We start from the raw sequence: 25,953 nt of genomic DNA on the forward strand, positions 1-25,953 counted from the left end.
CCATTAATGTGCCCATCAAAGCGGTACCCAACTATCTAATCATGATTACTCATTTAATGAAAAGAAGGACGAGGGGGGACATGATAGCAGTCTTCCAATATCTCAGGGGCTGCCACAAAGAAGAGGGAGCCAGGCTGTTCTCCAAAGCACCTGAAGGCAGGACAAGGAGCAATGGATGGAAACTCATCAAGGAGAGAAGCAACCTAGAACTAAGGAGGAATGTCCAGACTTTTAGAACAATCAGTGGAGCAACTTGCCTCCAGAAGTTGTGGGTGCTCTAACTCTGAAGGTTTTTAAGAAGAAATTGGACAGCCATTTGTCCAGAATGGTATAGGGTCTCCTGCTTGAGCAGGGGGTTGGACTAGAAGAACTTTAAGATCCTTCCAACTCTGTTATTCTGTTATATAGGAAGGCTTTTCATTTAATAATGACTAATAGGTAAAGGTAAAGGTTCCCCTGCACGTGCGTGCTAGTCGTTTCCAACTCTAGGGGCCGGTGCTCATCTCCATTTCAAAGCGAAAGAGCCAGCACTTGTCTGAGGACGTCTCCATGGTCATGTGGCCGGCATGACTAGACGCCAAAGGCACATGGAACGCTGTTACCTTCCCACCATAGTGGTCCTTATTTTTCTACTTGCATTTTTTACGTGCTTTCGAACTGCTAGGTTGGCAGAAGCTGGGATGAGTAACAGGCGCTCACTCTGTTACGCGGCACTCGGGATTCGACATGCCAAACTGCCGACCTTCTGATTGACAAGTTCAGCGTCCTAACCCACTGAGCCACCGTGTCCCTTGTAATGACTAATAGTGCCAACTAAAAAGCTCAGCATCTATTTGCTACATAGAGCAGTCTTCAGTTCTGGGAAATGTAGTCAGTGTAGCACCTTACGCACCTTATACATCTAGACCAGGGTTTTTCAACCTTGGCAACTTTAAAATGTGTGCACCTCAACTCCCAGAATTTCCCAGTCCTCCTGGCATCTCTAAATTGCCCAAGTTGAAAACTGTGGTCTAGATTAAGAGATTGATCCAGCCACACGCTGTGGACGAAGCTCAATAAAATCACAACAGTAGCTCCAGGAAGCAAAAAGTCATGGAAGACACCTTCTTGTCCAGCCTTTCCCCCCAACCCTTCAAATCAGTCCAAGCTCCATTTCAGAGCAATGAGAGAACCTCTTTTTGACTTTTGATGTCTGCTAAAATAATCCATCCCATGGAGAATCCTTGGAAACTGAAAGTAAGGTTGCCCATTCTTTTCTTGATTTTTTTCTGTTCCTACCTGCACACAGAGGTTGGGATGAGATTGCAGTCTTGGGAATTCCTGTGGTTCCTGTGAACATTGGGAAAATCAATTCGGTTACAAGCAACCCATTGCAGAAAGGCCTGGAAGGCTAAGTTATGTGTGCATCCTGTGTGGCTGCCCCCTCTGCTCATGTGCAAAACACAACCCTCCCCTGACTGAAAGGGGCTACACCTAAAAGTCTCCAATGAAATGCTTACAATCCTCCAGCCCTTTAGCAAATCCTTCAGGCATACCGAGTTTCAAGTCCCAAAGGTTGCTTATCCTAAGACAGGAGTGCACAGTGTCAAAGGATAAGTATGTCCCTCAGCCCAGTCTGATGAATGAATGAATGAATGAATGAATGAATGTGTGAGGAGGCTGAGCAACAGAGAGGTGAATTTCAAAAGGAGGCAAGGCTAGGACAAAGAAGTGTATAGGACAAGAACAACAGCAACAGCAGCAAAATGCCACCAATGAAAGTCTACATTAGGGGTCTTCAAACTTGGCCCTTTTATGACTTGTGGACTTCAGCTCCCAGAATTCCTCAGCCAGCATGCCTGGCTGAGGAATTCTGGGAGTTGAAATCCACAAGTCATAAAAGGGCCAAGTTTGAAGAGCCCTGGTCTATATTGAATTAATGAAATACAGCTGGAATACTGAAATTAAATTTCATTAATGAAATTGAATTGATGAAATATTATTTGGAATAGAGCCAGTATGGTGTAGTGATTCAAGGCAAGCCCTAGAAACCAGGAAACTGAATTTTAGTCCTGACTTGGACAGAAAACCAACTGGAAGACTTTGGATTCTCTCTAAGTTCAACCTACCTCACATGGTTGTTGTTGTGGGGAAAAAATTAAGTAGGTTCACTGGATTGAACTGACAAAAATGTATCTTAAAAAGTGGGATAAAAATATAATAATAATAATTACAACAGCACCACTCCCATATATTTAACCATTTAAACACAACTACCGATATTCTCATTATTTTCATCAGAAAAACATAGTTGCACCAAAATTTTTCAAGGGCACAAACTTGTAGAAATGACATCTTTTTACACCTATGAGCCTTCTGACCACCTTTTCCATCTCTTACAGTTCTTCTGGAGAAATGAAGATGTCAGATGCATCATTTCTTGGCCCACAGACTCCTAAAAGAGGAAGGAAGGAAGGAAGGAAGGAAGGGAGGGAGGGAGGGAGGGAGGGAGGGAGGAAGGAAGGAAGAACTGCTGCTTAGCATAAAAGTGGGAGGAAGAATGTGTTATGTATGGTGGTTTAAGAGATACAGTAAGCCGCAGCATAGCCGATACCACCAGGTGGCGCTGTACAGAAACTGCTGTGGCTGGTTAGTTTTCGGTGGGAAACTAAGGTTTAAACTGATTGGCTGAGGGCGTACCTGGCCAGGTATATAAAGGTACAGGTAACCCCTATTTCCCCAGTATAGTTTCTACCACCAATAAAGAACCCCTATGCTGTACTCATCGGCCTGGCATCTTTGCTGCGTTCCAGAACCCACTACACAATAGAATGAAAGACCCAAGAAAAAAAAGAGAGGAATTGGGGAGGGAAAAGAGAAAAGGTTGCATTAACCAGGTTTATATTATGTAATTCCTAGTGGGAATTACCAGAATCAACCTGGCAGCATCCGCACAGTGACATGAGACCTTATCATTTTTCTAATTCTCAGCTTCCTCTTCATCTTCCAATTGACATTTCTCTTCCTCCTCCCTCTTTGCTTTCTCTACTCACATGTGGAATGAGGACCAGATACAGATGGGGATGCAAAGGGTGGCAGGCGAGCTCTTCCATCTGCCAGCAGGGAACCAGCTCTCCTTGAAGGTCACATGGAGCAGAAACCAAGCAGCTCAAACTTCCACCAGAAGTGTGAACTTCCAAGCGGCTGTGGGCCCAGGCCCTGGCCAAAGCAGCTGGGTCTGCAATGAGAGGTTGAACTGTTAGAATATGTTGTTGAAAAAATGGTTTGTTTAACAGAGTATTATTAATACACAGTGGAAGTTGTACTGGGACTTTTAGGCAAACAGTAATGCACTAACACGAGTTTTATAACTTATTTTTACTCAGACAACAAAAAGAAACACAGTAAGAAATAGTCCAAGTATCAATCCAGTATCATGCACATAAAAGTCAGTCCATAAAAAACATAGTATCAAAATACAAAAGCTGCTTACCAATATCAAAAACAATATACACTGTAGCAAGCAGTTGATTCTTGAGAGAATAAATATCAAGTTAGCAAACAAGAGAACAAGAGGTATCCAAACACTAACATCAAACACATATACAAGAGCAACTACGTGTAACATCTAACTCTCTTTTATGTGGAATAATTACAGCCACACCCTTAGGCCGTTTAACTCCTTAAAGGTGCTTTTACTCCATTATACAATATTGTCACCCAAATCAAGTTTAATCTCTAACAATCTCCCCTTTTGGGTGGCATATTATACATATATTTTTACAATCTCAAATTACACATATCACAAACAGATTTATGCTTTATAGCACCCTGAGCTTTAGTAAACTGGTCAGCAATATTATCTTCAGTTGCACAATATTCCAGTTTAATCAAATTATCTTTAACACATTGTCTGACATTTAGATACCGTAGATCCGTATGTTTTGATCTAGTTTTCACTGCAGCATTAGTTGCTAATTTTATAGCTGCTTGATTGTCTTCATACACTTTTATTGGTTCATTACAATTTAAACCCATATCAAACAATAATTGTTTCCATACCAATAGCTCAGTACATAATAAAGATAAACAAGAAAATTCAGATTCAGTTGTTGATAAGCTTATATGCTTCTGTCTGTTAGACCTCCATCCTACTAAAGCGTTTCCCAATAATACAACCAATCCTGAAGTGGATTTCCTGGTTACAGTATCAGATGCAAAACTAGCATCTGCAAATGCTTTTAGTTCCAATTCCTTTGTTGGCTCTAGATATAGAGAATAATGTATGGTGTGCTTCAAATATCTTAAAACTCTTTTCGCACCTTGCCAACATCTGGTTGTAGGATTCTCACAATATCTAGCTAAATGATTAACTGTAAATGCTATGTCAGGTCTTGACCAGTTACATAAATACATCAAGCTGCCTATTAATGATTGATATATCTTTTTATCAAAGACATTGCTGTTATCTGCTGAACTCTCAAAACCTTGAACCATAGGTGTTTTTACTGGTTTACAGTTTTCCATATTATAACGTTTCAGCAAACCATTAATTTTCTTAGCTTGAGACAGTTTAAATCCTTTACTAGTCCTGATAATATCCAGCCCTAGATAATGACTAATAGCTCCTAGATCTTTTACTCTAAATTTTCTTTTTAACCCTGAAATTATTCTTTCAGTTTCTGTTTCATCTTTTGCTATAATAGCAATATCATCAGTGAATAATAATAACAATGATAATTCACTATTTTGCTGTTTTATAAATAAACAAGGATCTGCAATACTAGCTTTAAATCCCAAACTATTTAACTCTTTTACTAAACATCTATTCCACTCATAACCTGACTGTTTTAAACCATACAAACTCTTATTCAGTTTCCAACAGTACCCTACCTTACTTTCTATTCCTGATGGAACTTTCATATATATATCATGGTTTAATGTTGCATGCAAATAAGCAGTTTCAATATCTACATGTTTTATACTATAATTCTTATTTGCTGCCCAAACTAAAGCAGCCCTAAGAGTGGAAGCTCTTAACGTTGGGGAAAATACTACATCATAATCACTATTATTCTGTGCAAATCCTTGAGCAACTAATCTTGCTTTATGTATTACCTCTCCTGTAACACTTTCTTTCAGTTTAAAAACCCATTTACATCCAATTAACTTTTCTGTTTTAGGTATTTTAACCTCTTGATAAACATTAAGATCTTGCAAAGACTTTATTTCTTTATCCATAGCTACTTTCCAATTCTTTCTTTCATTCTCAGGATACATTTTTATTTCTTCAACATTAGAAGGTTCAATGTCTATTTGACAAATTAAACCTGCCTCGAAACGATCAGGCTGTCGTCTTTCCCTGTTAGACCTTCTGAGAATTATTGGACTTATAGGTACATTTACATTATTATCTTCTTCCTCTCCTGTCTCCACTATCAGTGGTTCTTGTTTGATCTCTCTAGCAGGTTCCTCCTCTTCTTTATCACTTTCATTTGAGGAGTTAGTTAAATCTTGTTGAGGAATATATACAATATCTTCTACCCTTTCCCAGCCTGACTGTTCTTGAAAAACAGCGCTAGAACTACAATAAATGTTTTTAGTACCTTTCTCCCAGAACCGATAAGACTTATGGTTTAACTCATAGCCAACAAAAAATAATTGTTTAGCTCTATGTTCTCCTTTATTTCTTATTGAACTTGGAATATGTACCCAAGCAGGTGTTCCAAATGTGTGAATATAACTAAGATTTGGTTTTCTCTTATACCATAAGGTATAAGGAATTTTACCTGTAGCTGAACTAACCACATTGTTTAAAATATGATTAGCACATTTTGCTGCTTCTCCCCATAAGCTATCAGGTAAACCAGAATCTTCAATCATAGATCTAATCATAGCTTGCAATGTTTGGCCCCTCCGTTCAACAAATGCATTATGCTGAGGTCTATAAGGAGCTGTACGTCTATGCTCTATTCCTTCTGAAACTAACAGCTCATTGAACTGTTTATTAACAAACTCAGTTCCATTGTCTGTTATTATGGTTTTTACATTTAACTGAGTTTTCCTTTGTACAAACTTGAGCCAATTAGATATTGTTTGTATAGTTTCAGTTTTTGACGTAAGTAGATAACAGAACCCATATCTGCTATAATGGTCCAGAATATTTAATATGTAGCAAGCACCCCCTAAACTGGGTTTCATAGGACCTATCAAATCCATAAATACCAGTTCTAATGGAGTTGTGGTTTTAAATCCATCTAACCTATTAGCTGGTGCTGCCCTGCTCTTTTCTCTACCACATACGTTACACTGCAGATATTTCTTACAAGCCTTTAACTTAAACCCATTAGACAAAGCTACAGTTCTTTTTAGTGTATTAAAATTCACATGACCCAATCTTCTATGTAATAAATGAATACATTCATCATGTGGTTTTTGATTTGTACAAGTAGTAGCCATTATAATAGGATCATTGCTAATTACAAACAAACCGTCTTTCATATTTGCTATTAAGTTCACTTCATTCTTTTGAATAAGACATTCCTCCCCTTGGAAAGTAACTTTAAAACCTGCTTCCAATAATGCCTTAACTGATAATAGATTATAATCACATCTGGGAACATATAGCATTTCCAAATTTTGTTTTAAAAATGAACAGTAAACCTTACCCTCTCCAGAGACCTTGACTCTCCAGCCATTAGCCATAGAAATATATTTTTTACTAGACCTTATATTCTCAAAATCCCTTTTTATTTTTGAAATACAGTGTGTAGCTCCACTATCTACCACCCACCAATTGTGGTTATTAGTAGTTCTATTAGCTACAGCTACATTAATCAGCTTTTTATTCTTTCTATGGCTTTCCTTTCTCTGACAATTACTATTCTGACAAAACTTAGCAATATGTCCCTTTAACCCACAATTAAAGCATTTCCTTAAAATATAAGCAGATTCAGTCTTCTTTATTTCTTGTTGCAATGGCTCTCTCAACTGTTTTCTCTCCATACGACATCTTGATTCTTCCAACAACCTTCCAGTTATTGAAGAAACAGTTAGGTCTTCTTTGGACAAAACCTCCAAGGACGATACAAAGGCATCGTAGCTCTCATCCAATGATGATAAAATGATGTAAACCTGGTGAAGCTCTGAGAAAATAAGTTCTTTTTCTTGCAGTTCCAACAAAGTTGCTTTTATAAAGTTAAGGTGAGCTAACATATCGCCATTCTTTTCCAGTCTAGCTCTAAATAGCTTTCTGGTAAGATTTATATGAGCACCAACACTGTCCCGAACAAAAATCTTCTTCAACTTAGCCCAACATTTAGCAGCAGATTCTTCTCCACGCACATGGACTAGCTGTTGGTCTCCTAATGTTAGCCCAATGATAGATAAAGCCTTATCATTGTCTTTATTGAAGTCTACAATCTTCTTGTTATCTTCTTCATTAGTTGGATCCCAGGCAGTTACATCAGGAGGATTATGGACTATTTTCCAAAGACCTTGATTTTGTAATAGCAAACTACATTGTGTAGACCAGGATACGTAGTTTGACCCATTAAGCCGGGTAATGCAGAATGGATTGAATAGTCCTTGTGCCATTGTCTGAATTTGAAAACTCAGTTAGGAAATATAAATACAATACTGTGCCTGTCCTCAGCACCACACTGGATCTGGGCCCATAACCATTGTTAGAATATGTTGTTGAAAAAATGGTTTGTTTAACAGAGTATTATTAATACACAGTGGAAGTTGTACTGGGACTTTTAGGCAAACAGTAATGCACTAACACGAGTTTTATAACTTATTTTTACTCAGACAACAAAAAGAAACACAGTAAGAAATAGTCCAAGTATCAATCCAGTATCATGCACATAAAAGTCAGTCCATAAAAAACATAGTATCAAAATACAAAAGCTGCTTACCAATATCAAAAACAATATACACTGTAGCAAGCAGTTGATTCTTGAGAGAATAAATATCAAGTTAGCAAACAAGAGAACAAGAGGTATCCAAACACTAACATCAAACACATATACAAGAGCAACTACGTATAACATCTAACTCTCTTTTATGTGGAATAATTACAGCCACACCCTTAGGCCGTTTAACTCCTTAAAGGTGCTTTTACTCCATTATATAATATTGTCACTCAAATCAAGTTTAATCTCTAACATGAACTTCTATCAAAACAATGCCATCTTCCTGACAAGCCCACCCCACAAAATATGGATATATTTACATTTCTTTTAGCCAATAGTTATCTGCCTTAAAAACTCAAAAAACTGAATGAATACCATTTTCATACCATTTGCAAAAGGACAGAAATGAGTTCGAGGTGTGTCAACTTGGTCTTCAATCTTGGGCCAGACCTATGAACACAATATTCGAGAGAATGAGGGGACAGAGAGATGGCCCCCAAGAGCCTCCTCCATCCATATGTTGTGTTGTGAGTTCTGGAGAGCAGGAAGGACGCCGAGACAATGAGTACAGCATGGCAGATCTTTATTCGGTGGAAGTGACTGTACTGGGGAATAGGGGTTACCTGCCCTCCTTTTATACCTGGCCAGGTGAGCAGCTGGCCAATCGGTTTGAACCTCTGTTTCCCACCGAAACTGGGTTCCCGCCAAAACAGATACAGTTCAATGCCCCCTGGTGGTGACTGCTATGTAAGTGTGTATGTGTTCACTTCACCTGGATACATAACACCATCCATCCATCCATCCATCCATCCATCCATCCATCCATCCATCTGATTTTTAAACTGCTGCAATATCAATCTCTGGGAAGAATATTGAGATTGGATGTCCCCTTGTCGAGAGAAGCAAAGCCCCTCGGATCCACAGCTATAGCAGTCCTCTCTACCTTTCCATCTCCAGTTGTTCAGAATCAACTCTAGCTTGTGGTTTCATTTTTTAAGCCAGCATGACCAAATCCAGTGTAGGGACTCTCATGTGAATCTATGAAGCTATTTGATTTGATCTATTCATACATCTGACTTTCACAAGACTGTACAGGTATGCCCAGGATCTCAGTTGCATAGTTACAGCCGCCATCTTGACTTCATTGAACCCCTCTGTGGATGCTCCTGGGAGGGAGGGGCCTACCCTGCCCTCCCATCCTCCATGCATTAACAGCTGGTTAAGGATTGCAGCGTTCCAGTCATCACACAGGGCACTTGATGTCAATTTTCTCAAAGGACTTATCTGGCAATGAACGATGCTGTACAACCATAGGCATAATCAGTGCATATTGCTAATTGCTATAAATGCCATTTCAATTGCACACTAAGCCCAAAAGACAAAGTCTGACATAGAACCCCTGGACTAGGTGACCTCCAAGGTCCCTTCCAACTTTATTGTTGTTGTTGTTGTTGTTGTTAGCCTGAGAATTGCTGCATAGATGAAATAGCTCACCAGATGGTGTCGGCACAGTATAGGGGCCATCTGAAACTACCCTCCCATTTGGTTCAGATCAAATATTCCGGTCAAGCTCAGCTCTTGGTGTTCTCACCGGCACATCCGTACACTGCTTTTGGGCCACAGTATGAATGTCATGGCCTTGTTCTGAGATGCTTCTTTCATGACCCAGACAACTCTACCACCATGGAGAAACTTCCTAAATTCCCATCTGAATACTAACTAGACTGGATGTGGCTTTGCTTCTGATCTCCAGATCAGGTTGACCAGGTGCTGCCACCTGCCAAATCTCATTTGTTATAAATAACTAAGAAATCAGTCCTTGCTCCTTGAGAAAATCAAGTGTCAATCAGGCACTATTAGAACAGCGATAGATAATGTTGATGAGGGCTTGCACTAAATTTTTAACAGCCTGGGGTTGGAATGGGTGAGACAATGGTGCTAAGATAATGATGGGACTATTTTTCATAAAGATAGGCTTGGTTTTTTAAAAACTATATCTATGTAGGTTTAAAAATTGATTGGAGGATTTACGCTACAGTGAATCTTGGAGTGGTCATGAAGAGTCACAAACGGTGTCCTTCCAGGCCTGATCCCATCTGGAGGCTGTAGCTTCTCTCTCCCTAATTTAGAATAATCCAGGAGCTTCTGGTTTCCATTTTGGCTGCTGGTTAGAGGTAAAAAGAAATTACGCTACAATTCTTGGAAGCATTCTTCAGGAATTTTGAGAATTTCCTGCCCCTCCTTGTTGACTCCTCTGGCACCTCTCCAAAGCCCTGCATTTCTGCCTAAGAGACCAACCCTCCACAGGAACTCAATCTTTCCATCTCTAGAAGCAATTCTCAGAAATGTTGCAGCTGAGAAAATGGGCTAAAATATTCTAACTATAACTCTGCCTTAATCTTGTTCTCTGCTCTATAGTTGTAGGGAGCCTAAAGAAGTGTGGGAGAGAAAAGATCTTGTGAAGAATTGTTCTTACCTGAAAGCAGAGACACGGAAACACCTGCGAGATTGGCAAGCTCACGTTCTCCGATCCAGTCTAAAATAGAACAATAGGTTAGGACAGGTGTCTTCAGACTTGGCAACTTTAAGAATTGTGGGCTTCAACTGAGGAATTCTGGGAGTTGAAGTCCACAAGTCTTAAAGTAGCCAAGTTTGAAGACCCCTGGGTTAAGGGAAGAAAAATGTGAAGAAATCAGAATCCACTGCTTCACAGATGTTTTCAGGAGAGCAGGGTTCCTAATTGGCTTGCTTTCATTTTATTGATTTATTAAATTGACATGCCATCCACCTTGACTAAAATTATATTTTATTTATTTCAAAGTCATATGTGGCCACCCATCCTACATCCCATAATTCTGGGCACTGAACAAGTGGTACTTTTGACTTCCAGCGATCACAGTATCTCTGCGGTCATGTGATCGCAGTCTGGGTGCTTGACAACTGGTTCACGCCCATGACAGTTGCGATGTTTCATGATCAGCATTTGCGACCTTCCCTGCCAGCTTCCTGCAAGCCAAATCAATGGGGAAGCCAGCAGAGAAGGTTACAAGTTGCTCCAATAGTCAGGTCTGTCATCTTCAGCTTCTTCACTTTGCTGGCATCCTGCCATAAAGCGCGGGAGAGAGGAGAAGGAATTTGGGGAAGTAAAGTTCAGGCATGGGAATGAGAAGATAAACCGGGGGAGGGGAGACACGTTGACAAGAACTAGAGGTGTCAAACTGGAATAAGCCAGCCATGAAGGATAAACAGCCTGGGAACAGAATGCGAAACTCCACTGAGAGGCACGTAACATCAAAGCAGTTCCCAAAACTTCAACCCGCCATACTATTGGGCACTCATGGACTGGTCAAGGGGGGGAGGGCCAGGGAAAGGGGACAAGGGTAACCTTTGCACAGGAATACCCAGATCTAGCTTTACTTTCGCTGCAACCACTTAACTTTAGTAAAAGAACCTATCACTTCAACCAAATGGAGTCAAGCATCTTTCTTTCATAAATGTCTAAGTTAGGGCAGGTCTGACACTCTCCCCTACCCTGCACCAATCACTCCCGATCCCATTGCATTCGCACAATGTCTCACCAAACAGTTGTGTACCTTCTCCCGCCAGAAGCAGCCTGCCTTACCTGCCAGCCAGCCTGTTTGCGACTCTCCTGGTACTCGCTTAAAGGCCTGTGATCCTTACTTGACAGTGGCAACGGGAGTGCCAGGATTGATGTTGCTAAGCGATGAGGTTGTGTGACATCGTATTATGACCGCATCACTTAGCGACAGAAATTCCGGTTCCAATTGCTGTTGTTAAGCAAGGACTACCCTGAAGTACGAGGCTTGACAAATATTGGGGAAAACCTTCACTTACTAGCAACTTGGGAGTCTCCTGATCAAGACCTTTAAATCCGTCTGTCCGATTCAGATACAGCCACAGTTTGAAGTGCTGTCCTTTAGGGGTGTTTTGCACATGTAGAATTGCCGACCGTAGTCCCACAGAAATGTCTAAACTTGGCACTGTAAGACAAAATTTGTCATTAGCGTTGAGCCCTCAATCAGACATCCAGAGTTAATTGATCTAAGCGGGGACTTCTGTTTCCTGGGAGCTCAAAAAGCGCCTACTCTTCCAAGATGGCTGTCTGTTCCCCTTTTATCGTTTTTTCCCCACTTCAATCATTCCTTCTTCTTTCATGCAGTCAACTACTATATCGTCTCTAAAGCCTTTTGAGTATGAGCCAAGAGCCAGCAGTATGAACTGTCTCCAAGGCAGGACCCACAAATGAAATAAGAATATGTTGTTGTTGTTTAAAAAAGTAAATGGCCCAATATGATAAGATTGACTAATCTCATTAAGTTTGAATCAAGAAAGGCAAAATTATATATAAAAAAATAATACCTAGCTGGCTGGGTGACCTTGAGCTAGTCACTCACTCTCTCAGCCCAATTCACCTCACAAGGCTGTAGTTGTGCGGAAAACAGGAGGGAGGGATGAGTATTAGGTATGTTCGCTGCCTTGAGTTATTTATCAAAATACAGGTAGTCCTTGACTTACAATCTCAATTGACCCCAAATTTGCTGTTGCTAAGCAAGACATTTGTTAAGTGAATTTTTTCCCCATTTTACAACCTTTCCTGCCAAATCGTTAAGTGAATCACTGCAGTTGTTAAGTTAGTAACACGGTTGTTAAGTGAACCTGGCTTCCCTGCTGACTTTGCTTGCCAGAAGGTCACAAAAGATGATCACATGACCCCGGGACACTGCACCCATCATAAAAATGAGTCAATTGCTAAGCATCCAAATTTTGATCACATGACCATGGGGATATTGCAGTGGTCAGAAGTGTGAAAAATTGTCATGTCACTTTTTCCAGTGCCGTTGTAACTTTGAATGGTCCCATCTGAATGTGCTGTATCTATGCAGCCGTTCTAGCTTGTAAGTTATGGCTTATGGCTTAAATCAGACATGTCAAACACAAGGCCCGGGGGCCAGATCCGGCCCGCGAAGTGGTTTCTTGTGGCCCGCGAAGCCATCCTGGAAACAGGGAGGGAACGGCCCCCACTGCCTTGGCCCTGGCCCAGAGACCCTCCTTCTGCCAGAGACCCTCAGATCTCTCCCACTCCTGCCCAGGCCCCCCTAGGCACCCTTGATGCGAACGATGTAGAGCTGGCCACACCCACCCAGTAGGCCATACACACTAGCCACGCCCACCCAGTAGGCCACACCCACCCTGGTCATACCCACCCAGCCCCCTGAGGGCAACTGCAATGCTGATGCGGCCCTCAATGAAATTGAGTTTGACACCCCTGGCTTAAATGGTGATTAGAATAGAATAGAATAGAATAGAATAGAATAGAATAGAATAGAATAGAATAGAATAGAATAGAATAGAATAGAATAGAATAGAATAGAATAGAATAGAATAGGAACGGAACGGAACAGAACAGAACAGAATAGAATAGAATAGAATAGAATAGAATCTGGAATGGACCTTGGAGGTCTTCTAGTCCAGCCCTCCGCTCAAGCAGGAGAACCTATACCATTTCAGACAAATGACTGTCTAGTCTCTTCTTAAAAATCTCCAGTGATGGAGCACCCACGATTTCTGGAGGCAAGCTGTTCCACTGGTTAATTTTCCTCACCGTTAGGAAGTTTCTCTTTAATTCTAGGTTGCTTCTCTCTTTGGTCAGTTTCCAATCATTGTTTGCAACTGGATGTTATGGCTATTGGGTTGGATCCAAGAAATGTAGTCCTTTTATGCTACAAAAAGGAATTCCAGGCTTTGCTTGAATCCCTGCTGATTCCTACACTGAGGGAAAAGTATTGATGGGGAGGTTGGTGCATTGCAACATACCTTGACACAGGCGAATGGCCTCTGTGGCTTTGGGCCAGGTACAGTCTGTGAAAAGAACACAGCAGAGACATCCGATGGGTGGCGAGTTTCAGGCTGATCTTATCAAAGGTTGTTTCATTACTTATTCCTGGAGAACTCACCTGGTCCATGGTGCGTGACTTGTAACACACCTGCAGAATGATAGCGAGGCCGCGTGAAGACTGTAAGATTCAGCTCCCCATTGAGAGCTACTGGGAAACAGTTGTACTGCAGAGATCCCTAGAAAGGAAGAAGGAGAAAAAAAAATCAAAGAGTTTTTCTCATCCAAGGCCTGCCAGATTGAATTGGGTTGAATTGAATAACCTTTATTGTCATTTTCAATGGCAAACATTAAAAAGAAATTCTGATGCACCACTCTCAAAAATAAGATAAACACCCACCAAACAATGTCACTATCCCAAGGACAATAACAACAACAACAACAACAATATATTAACCGCAGCATCCAAGAAATGCCAAATTATAGGTAAGGTAAAGGTTCCCCCGCACATGCATGCTAGTCGTTTCCGACTCTAGGGGCCGGTGCTCATCTCCGTTTCAAAGCCGAAGAGCCAGCGCTTGTCCGAGGACGTCTCCGTGGTCATGCGGCCGGCATAACTAGACGCCAAAGGCGCACAGAACGCTGTTACCTTCCCACCGTAGTGGTCCCTATTTTTCTACTTGCATTTTTACATGCTTTCGAACTGCTAGGTTGGCAGAAGCTGGGACAAGTAACAGGCGCTCACTCTGTTACGCGGCACTCGGGATTCGACCCGCCAAACTGCCGACCTTCTGATCGACAAGCTCAGCATCCTAACCCACTCAGCCACCGCGTCCCACCAAATTATACAAAATGACAAAAATAACACCAAGATATACATGTATGCATATATATATATATTAATATACTGTATATTAATCATGGTCCTTGAATACATAGTGGAAAAAAGAATCTTGAGAATTTATAAGGTTGATACTATATGGTACAAAGCTAATACCTAATCTAATTTTATGCTTCAAATATCATACTACGATATGGTGGGACTATGGTTCCCAATGTCTACAGCCAGCATAACTGGAAAAATAGTACACAGAACACAACACAATAACCAGAACACATCTTCTTCAGCAACCAACACCTAGATAAGTAGAGATTAGCACCAGACAAAAGTCAAGCAGAAAACAATACCACAACGAAGGACCTACCAAAGAGAACATCAGCCAAATCAGCAGGGCATATCAGCAGGACAAACTACTGTATATAAACAGAGAGCAAACCCTATACACCATACCCCCTAGCACTGATAATGTTACCTAATCAGGTAATGAGACACCAGCAAGAAAACAACCACACTCTGAGAGCACCAAGGACTCTATATTTCGACCCTGAGCTGCAGATATTTTCTTGAAACATGAACATGTAGGATAATTGTTTGTGTGAGGTGGGTTGGGGTGAGAGAGAGGGACTGGCCCAAAGTCACCCAGCTATCTTTCATGAATAAGGCAGGACTAGAACTCAGAGTCTCCTGTGAACCCAGATGATTGCAGTTTATTCAGTAAATCTCAGCCTAATGCATTGCAAGAAAGCTAGCCTACATTCTTTGGAAGAAAGGTAAGATTGCTATGTAAATAATTAATCATAAGGTAATAGATACTGAGAGAAATGCAAACAAAGGTTGTGATTACCAGCATGCCTGGTGGTCAGCTTTCCAGATAGATCAGTTAGCCTGTCAGTCTGAACGAGGTCAGCCTTTTTACCCAATACAGTTTGTGTATATTACAATAAACAAATAGAGCACAAAACAAATTACACACAATAAGCTCATATGTATATTTGTATATTCATGGAATCCCTTTTGTAAGGGACAAAGGACTCCTTAGCAACATTGCTGTATTATTATTGGTTGGGAGCTACACCTGGAGACAAAAAACTTGTCTGTGAAAAGCAAGGAGAAGTTTATAATCATCAAGTTCTTCTCACAATCCTGCTCTAATGGCCAGAACGGGCTTCCTTATGCTAGCAGTCTCTGAGTATCTTGAACTACAACTTCTATCAGTGTGACATAGCATGGCACTTCATTTCACTGCTTGTGGATGATGGGAACTGAGGTTAAATTGCAGATGGATATGTTAGATACACCCACTAGTACTAGCAGACTGCATCGCCTCACTTTACATGAGAGCTGAATATTAAGATACATTATCTGGAGTAGAGTTTCTCAATCTTAGCAATTTGAAGATGTTTGGACCTCAACTCCCAGAATTCCCCAGCCAGCATGCTGGCTGCAGAATTCTGGGAGTTGAAGTCAGCACATCTTCAGTTGCCAAGACTGAGAAACATGACTCTGGAGGTTCAGGTTAAGGGCCTTCTCAACCTTGGAATTCACTGGGTGACTGTAGACTGGTTCTTTCTTTTCACCTCACCTGCTTTGCAGGATAAAATGAGGGGAGGCCTTATGTGCACCCCTGTCCTTTGTTTTGGTGAGCTCAGATGAAATGACTGACATTGTGCAACCTGCTCCAGAAATACCAGATGAACCATTGCCTCAGGAACTGCAGGCACCTGAGGTGGAGTCATCAGGTAATCAACCGAAGCAACCATTGCGTTTGAAGATGAGAAGCCTGATCTGCCACCTCCAACCGGCACAAGGACTCATCGTGTGGAGCAGAGAGCAGAGCAAAGGTGCTCTACAAGTCTTCTTGAGAGAAAGGAGTTGTATTCTCCTGTAATGAATGACACCAGGATGTGGTGGAATCTCCGGTTAGACTGGACGGAGGAATTAAGAGGGGCTGAAGTTTGGAGTCACTGCGCTGTAGGAAGCAGCACATGTTCGAAGCCTTATCTTGCTGTTCCCGGGGCAATGAGGTCAGTCTGGTGAGAGTCTTGTAAACATAGTTGACTAGCAACAAACCAGCGTTGAGACTCTTCACAAGTTGTTCTGGTTGCTTTCACCTGTCAGTGGCTCTACTTTGCAGAATAGCAAAACCCAAGCCTCTCAGTTGGCAACAACCCTCTGGTAACCCAGACAGCAGTAGCAATAGCACTTAGACTTATATACCACTTCACAGTGCTTTACAGCCCTCTCTAAGAGGTTTACAGAGTCAGCATATTGCCCCCCTCCCAACAACCTGAGTCCTTATTTTACCCACCTCGGAAGGATGGAAGGCTGAGTCAGCCTTGAGCCAGTGAGAATCGAACTCTGGCAGTGGGTAGACCTAGTCTGGAATACTGCATTCTAACCACTGCACCACTATGGCTCTGAGATTCTGTGTGTCTTGAATGTTGTCTTGAATCCCACAACTTTCTTAGGTTCTGACAAACTTTCTGTGCTGCTTTGACCCTTGGACCTCCCCCTGACTACTCTTTCGCTTTCTACTTCAGACTTGGAAACTTTGGGATTCTATTAAGAAGAGCTTCCTTGACTTTGGAAAATTCTCTCCCATGTATGTGTATGGTGCTAACAGCATCCCTGTCATTTGGACAGTTGTAGTAAATAACCACCAGTAGAGTTTGCAACCACCTGTCTATTATGTTTCTGCATGTTTGGCCTAGGACAAGAGATCCTTCCAGAGAAGGTCTGGGAATCCATATAATAATAAATAACTAGATCAGTAACAATGAATGCATGACATGTCTGTCAAAAGACACACACCCTGATGTTTTAGGTGACATGCCAAATTCACCAACCCCCAACAATTATTCTCAAAAGCTTCACTCATATTTCTTTCTTCTTCTTTTTTGCAACTATTTCCTTTATACAATACTTGGCACCATCCATGACTGGACTGCATTTTTTCAAAAAATAAATACATATGTAAAGAATTGTTTGTCTTTCGTGGCAGAAGGGGGAATAACACAGCAACAGAGTTAGGACTTTCTGAATTTTTGACACATCTAGCCCCAAAGGCTCACCATCACTGAACAAGATCTTCCTACCTCTAGGAGGGAGGATGCCTCTAGGAATCTGTGTGCCTTACCAGGGAATTATTTTGACTTTCCCGATTGTCGGGAAGCCAAACCTCCACTTCGACACAACGAGAAGAAGAATAGGTCTGGGCCATGAGGAAAATGTGTGTTCGCAGGATTTCTGGAGACAGAAAGAGAGCAGGATCAAAAGCAAAGTAAGGACAGTTTCCATCCGGTAGCAAGGAGCTGCTGTCAAGAAGACCTACTCACTCTTGGGGTGTCCCTTGGGCTGCTCGCTGATCTTGCTGGCTCCTCCATCTTGTTTTGCACCCAATGCAGCTGGCTCTAGAAGGAAACAAAAGGAATGAGGCATTGGTTATTGGAATGCATCCATTTTGCCAAAAATAACAGGTGAAACAACATGGTGAAACCACAGACTCAACCATCCTGGGGTGCAACAGTCTAAATTTTTAGAGCAGTTCATGCTATCTGTGTAATGAATCATCATACAGATGTTGCCAATCACTGCAAAGACAATCTCTCAAATTTAATGTATATTTGCGAATAAAAGATCCCCCCCTTGCTCCCAACAGTTCTATTAAAAAAAGATTTTGCATATTACATAGGGCTAAAAGAATGCAAAATGCAGAACAAAAGATTTATAGTTAGCTAGCAATTATTTCCTTTTCCTTTTTGAAAGACATTAGATGCCTGTCAACTTGTTCCTCTAGATGACGGTTGGTTTTTGGGGTGGGAAATTTAAATAAGAAAGAAGGATCTAACGGCAAAAAGACTTAGCAAGTTGGACAAGGATGAGATTTTTAGCTGCCTTGACAGCAAGAAGAGAGCTATTTAATCCTTTCTGAAATCTAGGGCAGGGCTTTTCAACCTTTTCACCCATTGTACCACTTTTAGGATATAACAACATCCGAGTACCACCAGTCGCCTAGCAAGGTGTCAAAAACTTGATGACCAAAAAAAAAAAGGAAAAAAATGATGAAGTACAGGTAGTCCTGTACAGTTTTCTTAGTGACTGTTCGAAGTTACAATGGCACTGAAAAAAGTGCCCCCCAAGCCACAGCCGAGCAAGACACCTGCCTGCCCACCCAGCGGTGCTCTTCCTCCTGTCCGAGGTTTTCATTGTTGTGAGCATTCCTGTTGAGGATTGGCAGTGGGGGTGGGGTGGGGGGGGTGTTTGTTTTTATTTTTTTCCCCCTCTGCTGGGGGGGTTGCAGCAGGTTTTGGTGACTTCACATGACCCTGGGACACTGTGACCGTCATAAATAGGAATCAGTTGCCAAGCGTCTGAATGTAAATCACAAGACCCTGGAGATGGTGTAACATTCCAACTGATCGGCGCTTCTTCTGGGCTCAGCAGACATGCCGGGATCAGCGCTGAGCTCCAGCTGGAGCCTGGCGCTGATCCTGGCGCTTCCACTGAGCCCTGAGAGCCCTGCAGCTCCAGCCGTCTCTCGCTCAGGCTTGTGCGGTGCTGCCACCGGTTCAGCTCATTCCCCTCCCCCGCTACCACTTTTCTAGGATGGTCGCGTACCACCTGCCAGGTGCCAATGTACCACAGGTGGTACCCGTACGACTGGTTGAAAAGCCCTGGTCTAGGGACTGACCCAGTATCTTCCAGCTGGGTTGTACTACAATGTCCACTGTTGCTTGTCAGCAAAGTCAAATTGGGAAGGCTGCTATAGAGGGTATCAGACATAAGGAGATGCCTCTTACCAAGTCAAACCATTGGCCTGTATTATCCTTTCTTAACTCAGTGTCCTTCCACGTGTCTCGGAACTGAAACATCCAGAATCTCCATCCAATACAGGCTTGGTGTGTGTTGCCTGGTCTTCATGTCCCAGCAGTCTAGAAAGTGCCACCTTGGAAAAAGTCTGCTCATATAGCCCAGTACTGGTGAGCGCATAGCACTGTCTGGAGCCTAAGCAGGATAAGCCTTCTCTAGCCTTATCACCTAGGATGGTTTTTAATGGAAGTTAAAACTGGCACTGTCTGCCTGCAAAATTTATCTGCTACAATCAGGTATCTTCCATTCCTCTAAGACAGGGGTCTTCAAACTTGGCCCTTTTATGACTTGTGCACTTCAACTCCCAGAATTCCTCAGGCTGGCTCAGGAATTCTGGGAGTTGAAGTCCACAAGTCATAAAAGAGCCGAGGTTCCCCACCCCTGTCCTAGTCCAACAACTGATGATCCTTGTGCTGTCACCTAGTTTGGGTAATGAAACATCTGCAAGAAAACCGCCAAGCTCAGAGAGCATCAAGGACCCCTCAGTTCAACCCTGAGCTACAAATATTCTCCTCCGTCAAAATCATTATACCACGACAGGGAGAGAACTTTTTTTTTCCTGTTGGGATCTGCCATCTAACTTCTAGAGAAAATCTGTTAAGCATCTGCACTGTAACAACGAGATTGATTGGAGGTTGGGCAGTTTGTCAAAGATGAAGACAGCCCTAAATCATTGCTGCCACTTAGATGCTTTTCATAGCAGATTCTTCAATCCTCCCCTGCCCTAGACCAATGCAATGGCAGCACCAAAAAAAAAAACAAGTTCCTGGTTCCCACCACCACCTCCAGGACCCAAGGCTAGCAGCTGACACAAATACACTTCTAAGAAAAGATGCTTGAGTCACCTCCCTTACCCAGTAATCCAAGAGTTAATGTCACTTGCACGCAAGGAGTGCAGTCTCCCTCCTCCGGGCACCAAACAGTGTTCCTTGGGTTCATCTGAACCAGACCTACGACTGGATCTAGTTCTGGATCTGATCTGGCTTCACCAAGTATACATAGAACATCCTTCTTTTCTGAAAGCAAGGTGGGGGTGGGGAGAGAAAGTGATGGGGGGCAGTAGAGGACGCTCCCTTGCCCAACCTAGCCTGTGGTTTGCAGACTGAGGGGTGGGGGGTGGGGTCTTCAGTCATTGCAAGTTAATGTTCTGCAGAAGAGGAGGAATATCTGCTAACTTTTCAGCTGCAGATAGATATGGAACCCAAGAATTTAAGAGGGGCCTCCAAACGGCTTTTCTCTGTTATGCCCATCTCCCCCCCCATTTTTTTCTCTTTCTCCAACATGTTTTAATTGCATGAGGAGGCACTGCCTATTATTGGCATGAAATCACAAGGTATAATTAGTGACTCCCCTTTGGTATGTGAGTGTGCATGAGTGAAAAAGGAATTGCATGATCATCATCATAAAACGCAACCAAACAATTCTTAAGAGCTAAATAATCCCGTCTGACTAGATTCCAGTTAAGCCACATTGGTTGCTATCATGAACCCTGTTGAACCACACGTATAACTAATAAATCAGTTGTTCTTCTCCTTGGCACCATGCAGTTGTCATGGACCACAACTCTCTCCATTCTTAACCAGCACGACTGAGGATTGTTACCCACCGCAACTATAATGCACTAATTCGAGAGAAAATGAACTTTCTGCTTAACACACACATAAAAAAATCAGAACATATACTTACTTAGCTGACAGCCCAGGCCCTGCAGAAGGACAGAGAGGAAAGAGCAGGTTCAATGACCGGGATATATATTTTCAAATAAACCCATTTTCCCAGCTCCCATTAGTTTAGTTTAGTTTAGTTTTATTGAATTTTTATACCCCCCTTCTCCCGAAGGACTCAGGGTGGTGAACAGGGCATATAAATAGAAATACAAAACTTAAAAAAGAATTAAATTATTGCCCGAATTAAAACAGTCAAAATATAAAAAAAAACATTAAAACCCTAACATTCCCCCATCAGGCCAGGCCAGCTTGTTCGAATAGATGGGTCTTTAACCCGCGCCGGAAGGAGCAAAGATCCGGTGCCATCCAGAGCTCAACCGGCAGTTGGTTCCATAATGCCGGGGCACCCACAGAGAAGGCCCTCCCCCTGGGGGCCACCAGCCGGCATTCTCTGACCGGAGGCACCCTGAGGAGGCCCTCTCTGTGGGAACGCACAGGGCGGAGGGGAGTTGACGCCGGCAGCAGGTGGTCCCCGAGGTATTCCATTACACAATATAGCCAGCCAGATTTACTTTACTGATTTCTATTCTATTCTATTCTATTCTATTCTATTCTATTCTATTCTATTCTATTCTATTCTATTCTATTCTAGTCTAGTCTAGTCTAGTCTAGTCTAGTCTAGTCTAGTCTAGTCTAGTTTAGTCTAGTCTACTTAACAATGGAAATTCTGGTCTCAGTTGTGGTTGTAAATTGAGGACTACCTGCATCTCTCCAGAACTGTAGTTTGTTCCTCTATTTGTGGGTACTCATAATCTGCCTGCTAGCTCTTTACTCTCACCCTGAGGTGGCTTTTGGCTCAGGCCAAATTGGCACTTGCCTAAACTGGCAGAGTCTAGAGGTCCCTCTTGATATACGAAACAACAAATTGATGTTTGTCATAGCTTTTCTTGGAATCTCTTGCACCTCTGATCTTGGCATCCTGGACAGACCTCTGAATCAATTATCTGTGCAACATGTTTCAACAAAACTACACACACATACTGTAATTAACTTAGGATAAGTGAGATCTGCAATAACTCACTGCAGTGAGATCTCTAATAACACACAGTGATGTAATATGCAGGATGTGACCCAACCAGCAATTCAGAAATGCCATTTTTCAGCTTATTCTGTTCCATCTCCCTCCCAATTTTGTCTTTCATCTTGGCATAGGAAGTACCGTAATTTGTATTTCCAGAAAGTGTTGTTTATGGAAGTCCTTCACCCCTGCCAAAAAAAAGTGTTTTGCCTTAACTTTTACAAACCTTGGGATTTTCCTAAAATGCTGATGTCACTTTGAGGAAGTTGGAGGAGTTATTTTGAATAAAGATTCAGTAATATCATGTAATGAAGTTAAAAACTCTTCCACTTTTTCATATCCAGTAACTAATATTCACTAGAATCTTCTTTCATCTTTCTGCCCCTGAAGGAATGGAATTGGGGAATACTCCTATTTTGCCTCCCATTACAAAGCAAAGCAGGAAAGACCTATCTCATGTGGAAGACTCAAACTTTTAAGGCTGCTCAGCTACTTTCTACTAATCCTATTGCCGGCGGACAATACCCAGGGGGAGGGCCTTCTCTGTGGGTGCGCCTGCCCTTTGGAACCAGCTGCCTGTAGAGCTTAGGACTGCCCCTGACCTTCGCTCATTCCGCAGGGACCTGAAGACCTGGCTCTTTGAAATTGTATTTTAATTGGGGTTTTATTTCAAGGTCAATATAATCTTTTTAATTGATTTTAAGTTTTGTAATTTGTTGTATTGTTTTTAAAAACCTTGTGAACCGCCCTGAGTCCTATGGGAGAAGGGGAGTATATAAATCTAATAAATAAAATAAAATAAATAAATAAAAGATCTGTGTGTCTAGTGGCTTCACTCCTGAAGCACCTTCAGACTTATGGTGATAGCTAATTTATAGTCCTTCTTCAAATGCAGATTTTGTCTTGATTAAGTATTGCAACATCACTGGAATACAGCTTCAGTTTTGCTCATTCTTCCTTGATATGCCTTATCTTGTTCCCAGGAAATAACGTATCCAGCTTTACCCTGCTGTTTGCTGTATCACTAAACCTCTGATGACACACAAACCCCTGGTATCAAAAATAGTCAGGATAAGGCATTGCTAGCCAACAACCCGTTCTAGCAAGAACAGGAGAATATTTGTAACTCAGGGTTGAACATAGATTAGAACATAGAATAATAGAGATGGAAGGGACCTCAGAGGTCTTCTAGTCCAACCCCATGCTTAAGCAGGAGACCCTATACCATTTCAGACAAATGGTTGTCCAGTCTGTTTTTGAAAGCCTCCGGTGATGCAGCAACCATGCAGCATTTCAGAAATTATTTAGAACAGTTCCTTAGTTCACAAGGGAGTACAAACGTAGCATGTGCCTACAACTCTTTAAAATAACTGTGTCATTTCTTAGCATCACATGGCTGCTACCTAAGCTCTGGAAATGATACTACTGTTTTAAGGAGTTGCTGTGGGGTCCTTGCTGCTCTCCGAGTTTGGTTGTTTGCTTGCAGATGTTTCATTACCCAGTTAAGTAACACCAGGTTAGCTAGCACTGAGGGTGTTACCTAGTTGGGTAATGAAACATCTGCAAGAAAACAGCCAAGCTCAGAGAGCACCAAGGACCCTACATCACAGCAACTGTTGATTCTGCTAAGGAATGCTGTTAAGGAAAGGCTCCGAAACTTTTATAACACGATACAAGAATTTTTTGGCCGAGCTGATGCTACTATAACCCTTCTTGTCAACAATCCCTCTTCCACTGGCTGTAGTGACACCTGAGACAGGTACACTGTGCTAATGTGGTATAAACATGCTTCTCCACAGAGAATCGAGCTGTCAGAGACCTGATCAACCGCAGATGCCAAAATGCCAATACCGGTTAGCAGCACAGCAATAATGCAAAATATTCAGTTCACTAAGGAAAAGGAAGGGAACAGATCTTAAGAGATTATTTTGTTTGATTCTAAACCTTGCTGCCTCCTTCCACCACTATGACAAGACGTTTACTTACCGGTGAGCAACTGACAGAGTTCAACGAGTTTGCAAGGGGGAAGCAGGCAGAAGACAGGTGAGTTAGGAACAGCACGAAGGCAAATAACTGCATCTCAGGTAGCTAAACAATCACTCTTCTTGTAACTCATTACCAGCATGATACAGACTTTGTACCTCCCATGGCACAATCTGCCTTTCTACAGAGTAAGTTTAAATCCTGCCTTGGTACACTATTTCTCTGTTTCTTCTTCCACGGAACTGGCATCTTCACACGTCATTTCCAAGCTTTGGAGTTAGGCTGACAAGCAGGTTAAGGATCCAGCTGGCTAAGTGAGCCATAAATCTCTTCACAACCAGCAAGAGCAAGAAGATTAGAAGAGCTGCCCAAATCGGGAAGATACTTCCTAGCTTGGTTTGCCAGATCTGACTTTGTAAATAAATATCCTCCCTTTTTGCAATTACTACCAAGGTTACGTCAAAGAAGAATAAATCCAAGAGGCGGAGCAAGAACTTCCCCTGGAATCCAGGGGACGTGCCCAAGAACCTAGGCTGAATGCCAAGCTGCCAGTAATTCTAACCTAAATCACAGCCAAGCTAAATTTAGCATTTTCCCAAATGCCATGAGAGCAAACAACAACAACAACAATAACAGTGACGATGATGATGGAAGGGACCTTGGAGTTCATCTAGTCCAACCCCCTGCTCAGGCAGGAAACCCTATAACATTTGCCTCCTACCTCCACAACCTGCATCCAGAAGCAATGAATGCTCCAACACTGGAAGTTTTTAAGAAGAGACTGGACAGCCATTTGTCCGAAATGGTATAGGGTTTCCTGCCTGAGCAGGGGGTTGGACTAGATGACCTCCAAGGTCCCTTCCAACTTTATTATTATTATTATTATTATTATTATTATTATTATTATTATTATTATTATTATTATTATTATTATTATTATTATTATTATTATTATTTTTAGATAAAATCCAGATGTTATCTCTTTGGAAAGTTTCAGATTTTGAGCTGGCAAAAAAAGATATGGACAAAAGCTGACAATGTTTATGTGTCGGGATGTTTTAGTCCTGGTTTATAGAACAGGTTGTAATGGTGGAGGTCACACCACACACTAAGCCCACAAACAAAAGGAATCACACATTGTGACTTGAAACAGCAAACAAGTTTATTAACTCAGAACAGAAGCAGCTCTAATAGCTGCTGCACAGCTATTTATACTGTTAGCCACTAAGGCAGCAACCAATAGGTTTAAAGTAACAGTTTCCTGCCCAAGCCTCATTATCAGCTTGGAGACAGCCAGTCTGGCTTTCAGCAACCGTTACATAACACAGAATCTAGGTCAAACATTAAGCAAGTGATCAGACATTAAGCAACTGATTTAAAACAGTTATGGCCAATACATTACACCTGGCTTAGACTGAACCATGATGAAGACTTTTCCTTCAACAACTTTAACATGTATGAACTTCAACTGCTGGCTGAGAAATTTTGGGAGTTGAAATCCAGACATCTTCATGTCACCAAGGTTGAGAATCACTGTCCTACAGGATCATGGGGTAGGCCGTTCTACTAAATTTAAGACAGGATTTGGCAGCTTCTGATTCCAAAGGACCCATTTTAACTTCAGGTCATACCACTCACACAAAATGGCTGCTCTGGATTTTTTTTTAATATAATTTTTATTAAGAAATTTTTACATAGGTAAAAGACAAAAATGAAGTGTTGTGTATTAGGTTTTGGGAAACAGCTATTCACATGTTTGAACTCTA

At 41.9% G+C, this 25,953-nt stretch overlaps 1 protein-coding gene across 1 annotated transcript in view; it reads right to left on the reverse strand.

Annotated features, from left to right (window-relative positions):
• IL17RC (interleukin 17 receptor C) overlaps positions 1-24,541 on the reverse strand; it is a 36,528-nt gene extending 11,987 nt beyond the window's left edge. Inside the window, exons 1-13 of the mRNA XM_081319084.1 lie at positions 24,191-24,541; positions 21,146-21,164; positions 20,314-20,475; positions 17,926-18,000; positions 17,727-17,836; positions 13,871-13,988; positions 13,731-13,775; positions 11,751-11,896; positions 10,372-10,431; positions 8,282-8,345; positions 3,033-3,217; positions 2,320-2,388; positions 1,279-1,329 (exon numbers count right to left, since the gene is read on the reverse strand). Coding sequence (XP_081175210.1) covers positions 1,279-1,329; positions 2,320-2,388; positions 3,033-3,217; positions 8,282-8,345; positions 10,372-10,431; positions 11,751-11,896; positions 13,731-13,775; positions 13,871-13,988; positions 17,727-17,836; positions 17,926-18,000; positions 20,314-20,475; positions 21,146-21,164; positions 24,191-24,283 — 1,197 coding nt within the window. The 5' untranslated portion in view covers positions 24,284-24,541. The remainder of the gene's footprint in view (positions 1-1,278; positions 1,330-2,319; positions 2,389-3,032; positions 3,218-8,281; positions 8,346-10,371; positions 10,432-11,750; positions 11,897-13,730; positions 13,776-13,870; positions 13,989-17,726; positions 17,837-17,925; positions 18,001-20,313; positions 20,476-21,145; positions 21,165-24,190) is intronic.
• Positions 24,542-25,953: the final 1,412 nt, after the last annotated feature.

This window comes from Vipera berus (assembly GCF_964194415.1).
Source record: "Vipera berus genome assembly, chromosome: 2".
Taxonomy (NCBI): Eukaryota; Metazoa; Chordata; class Lepidosauria; order Squamata; family Viperidae; genus Vipera; species Vipera berus.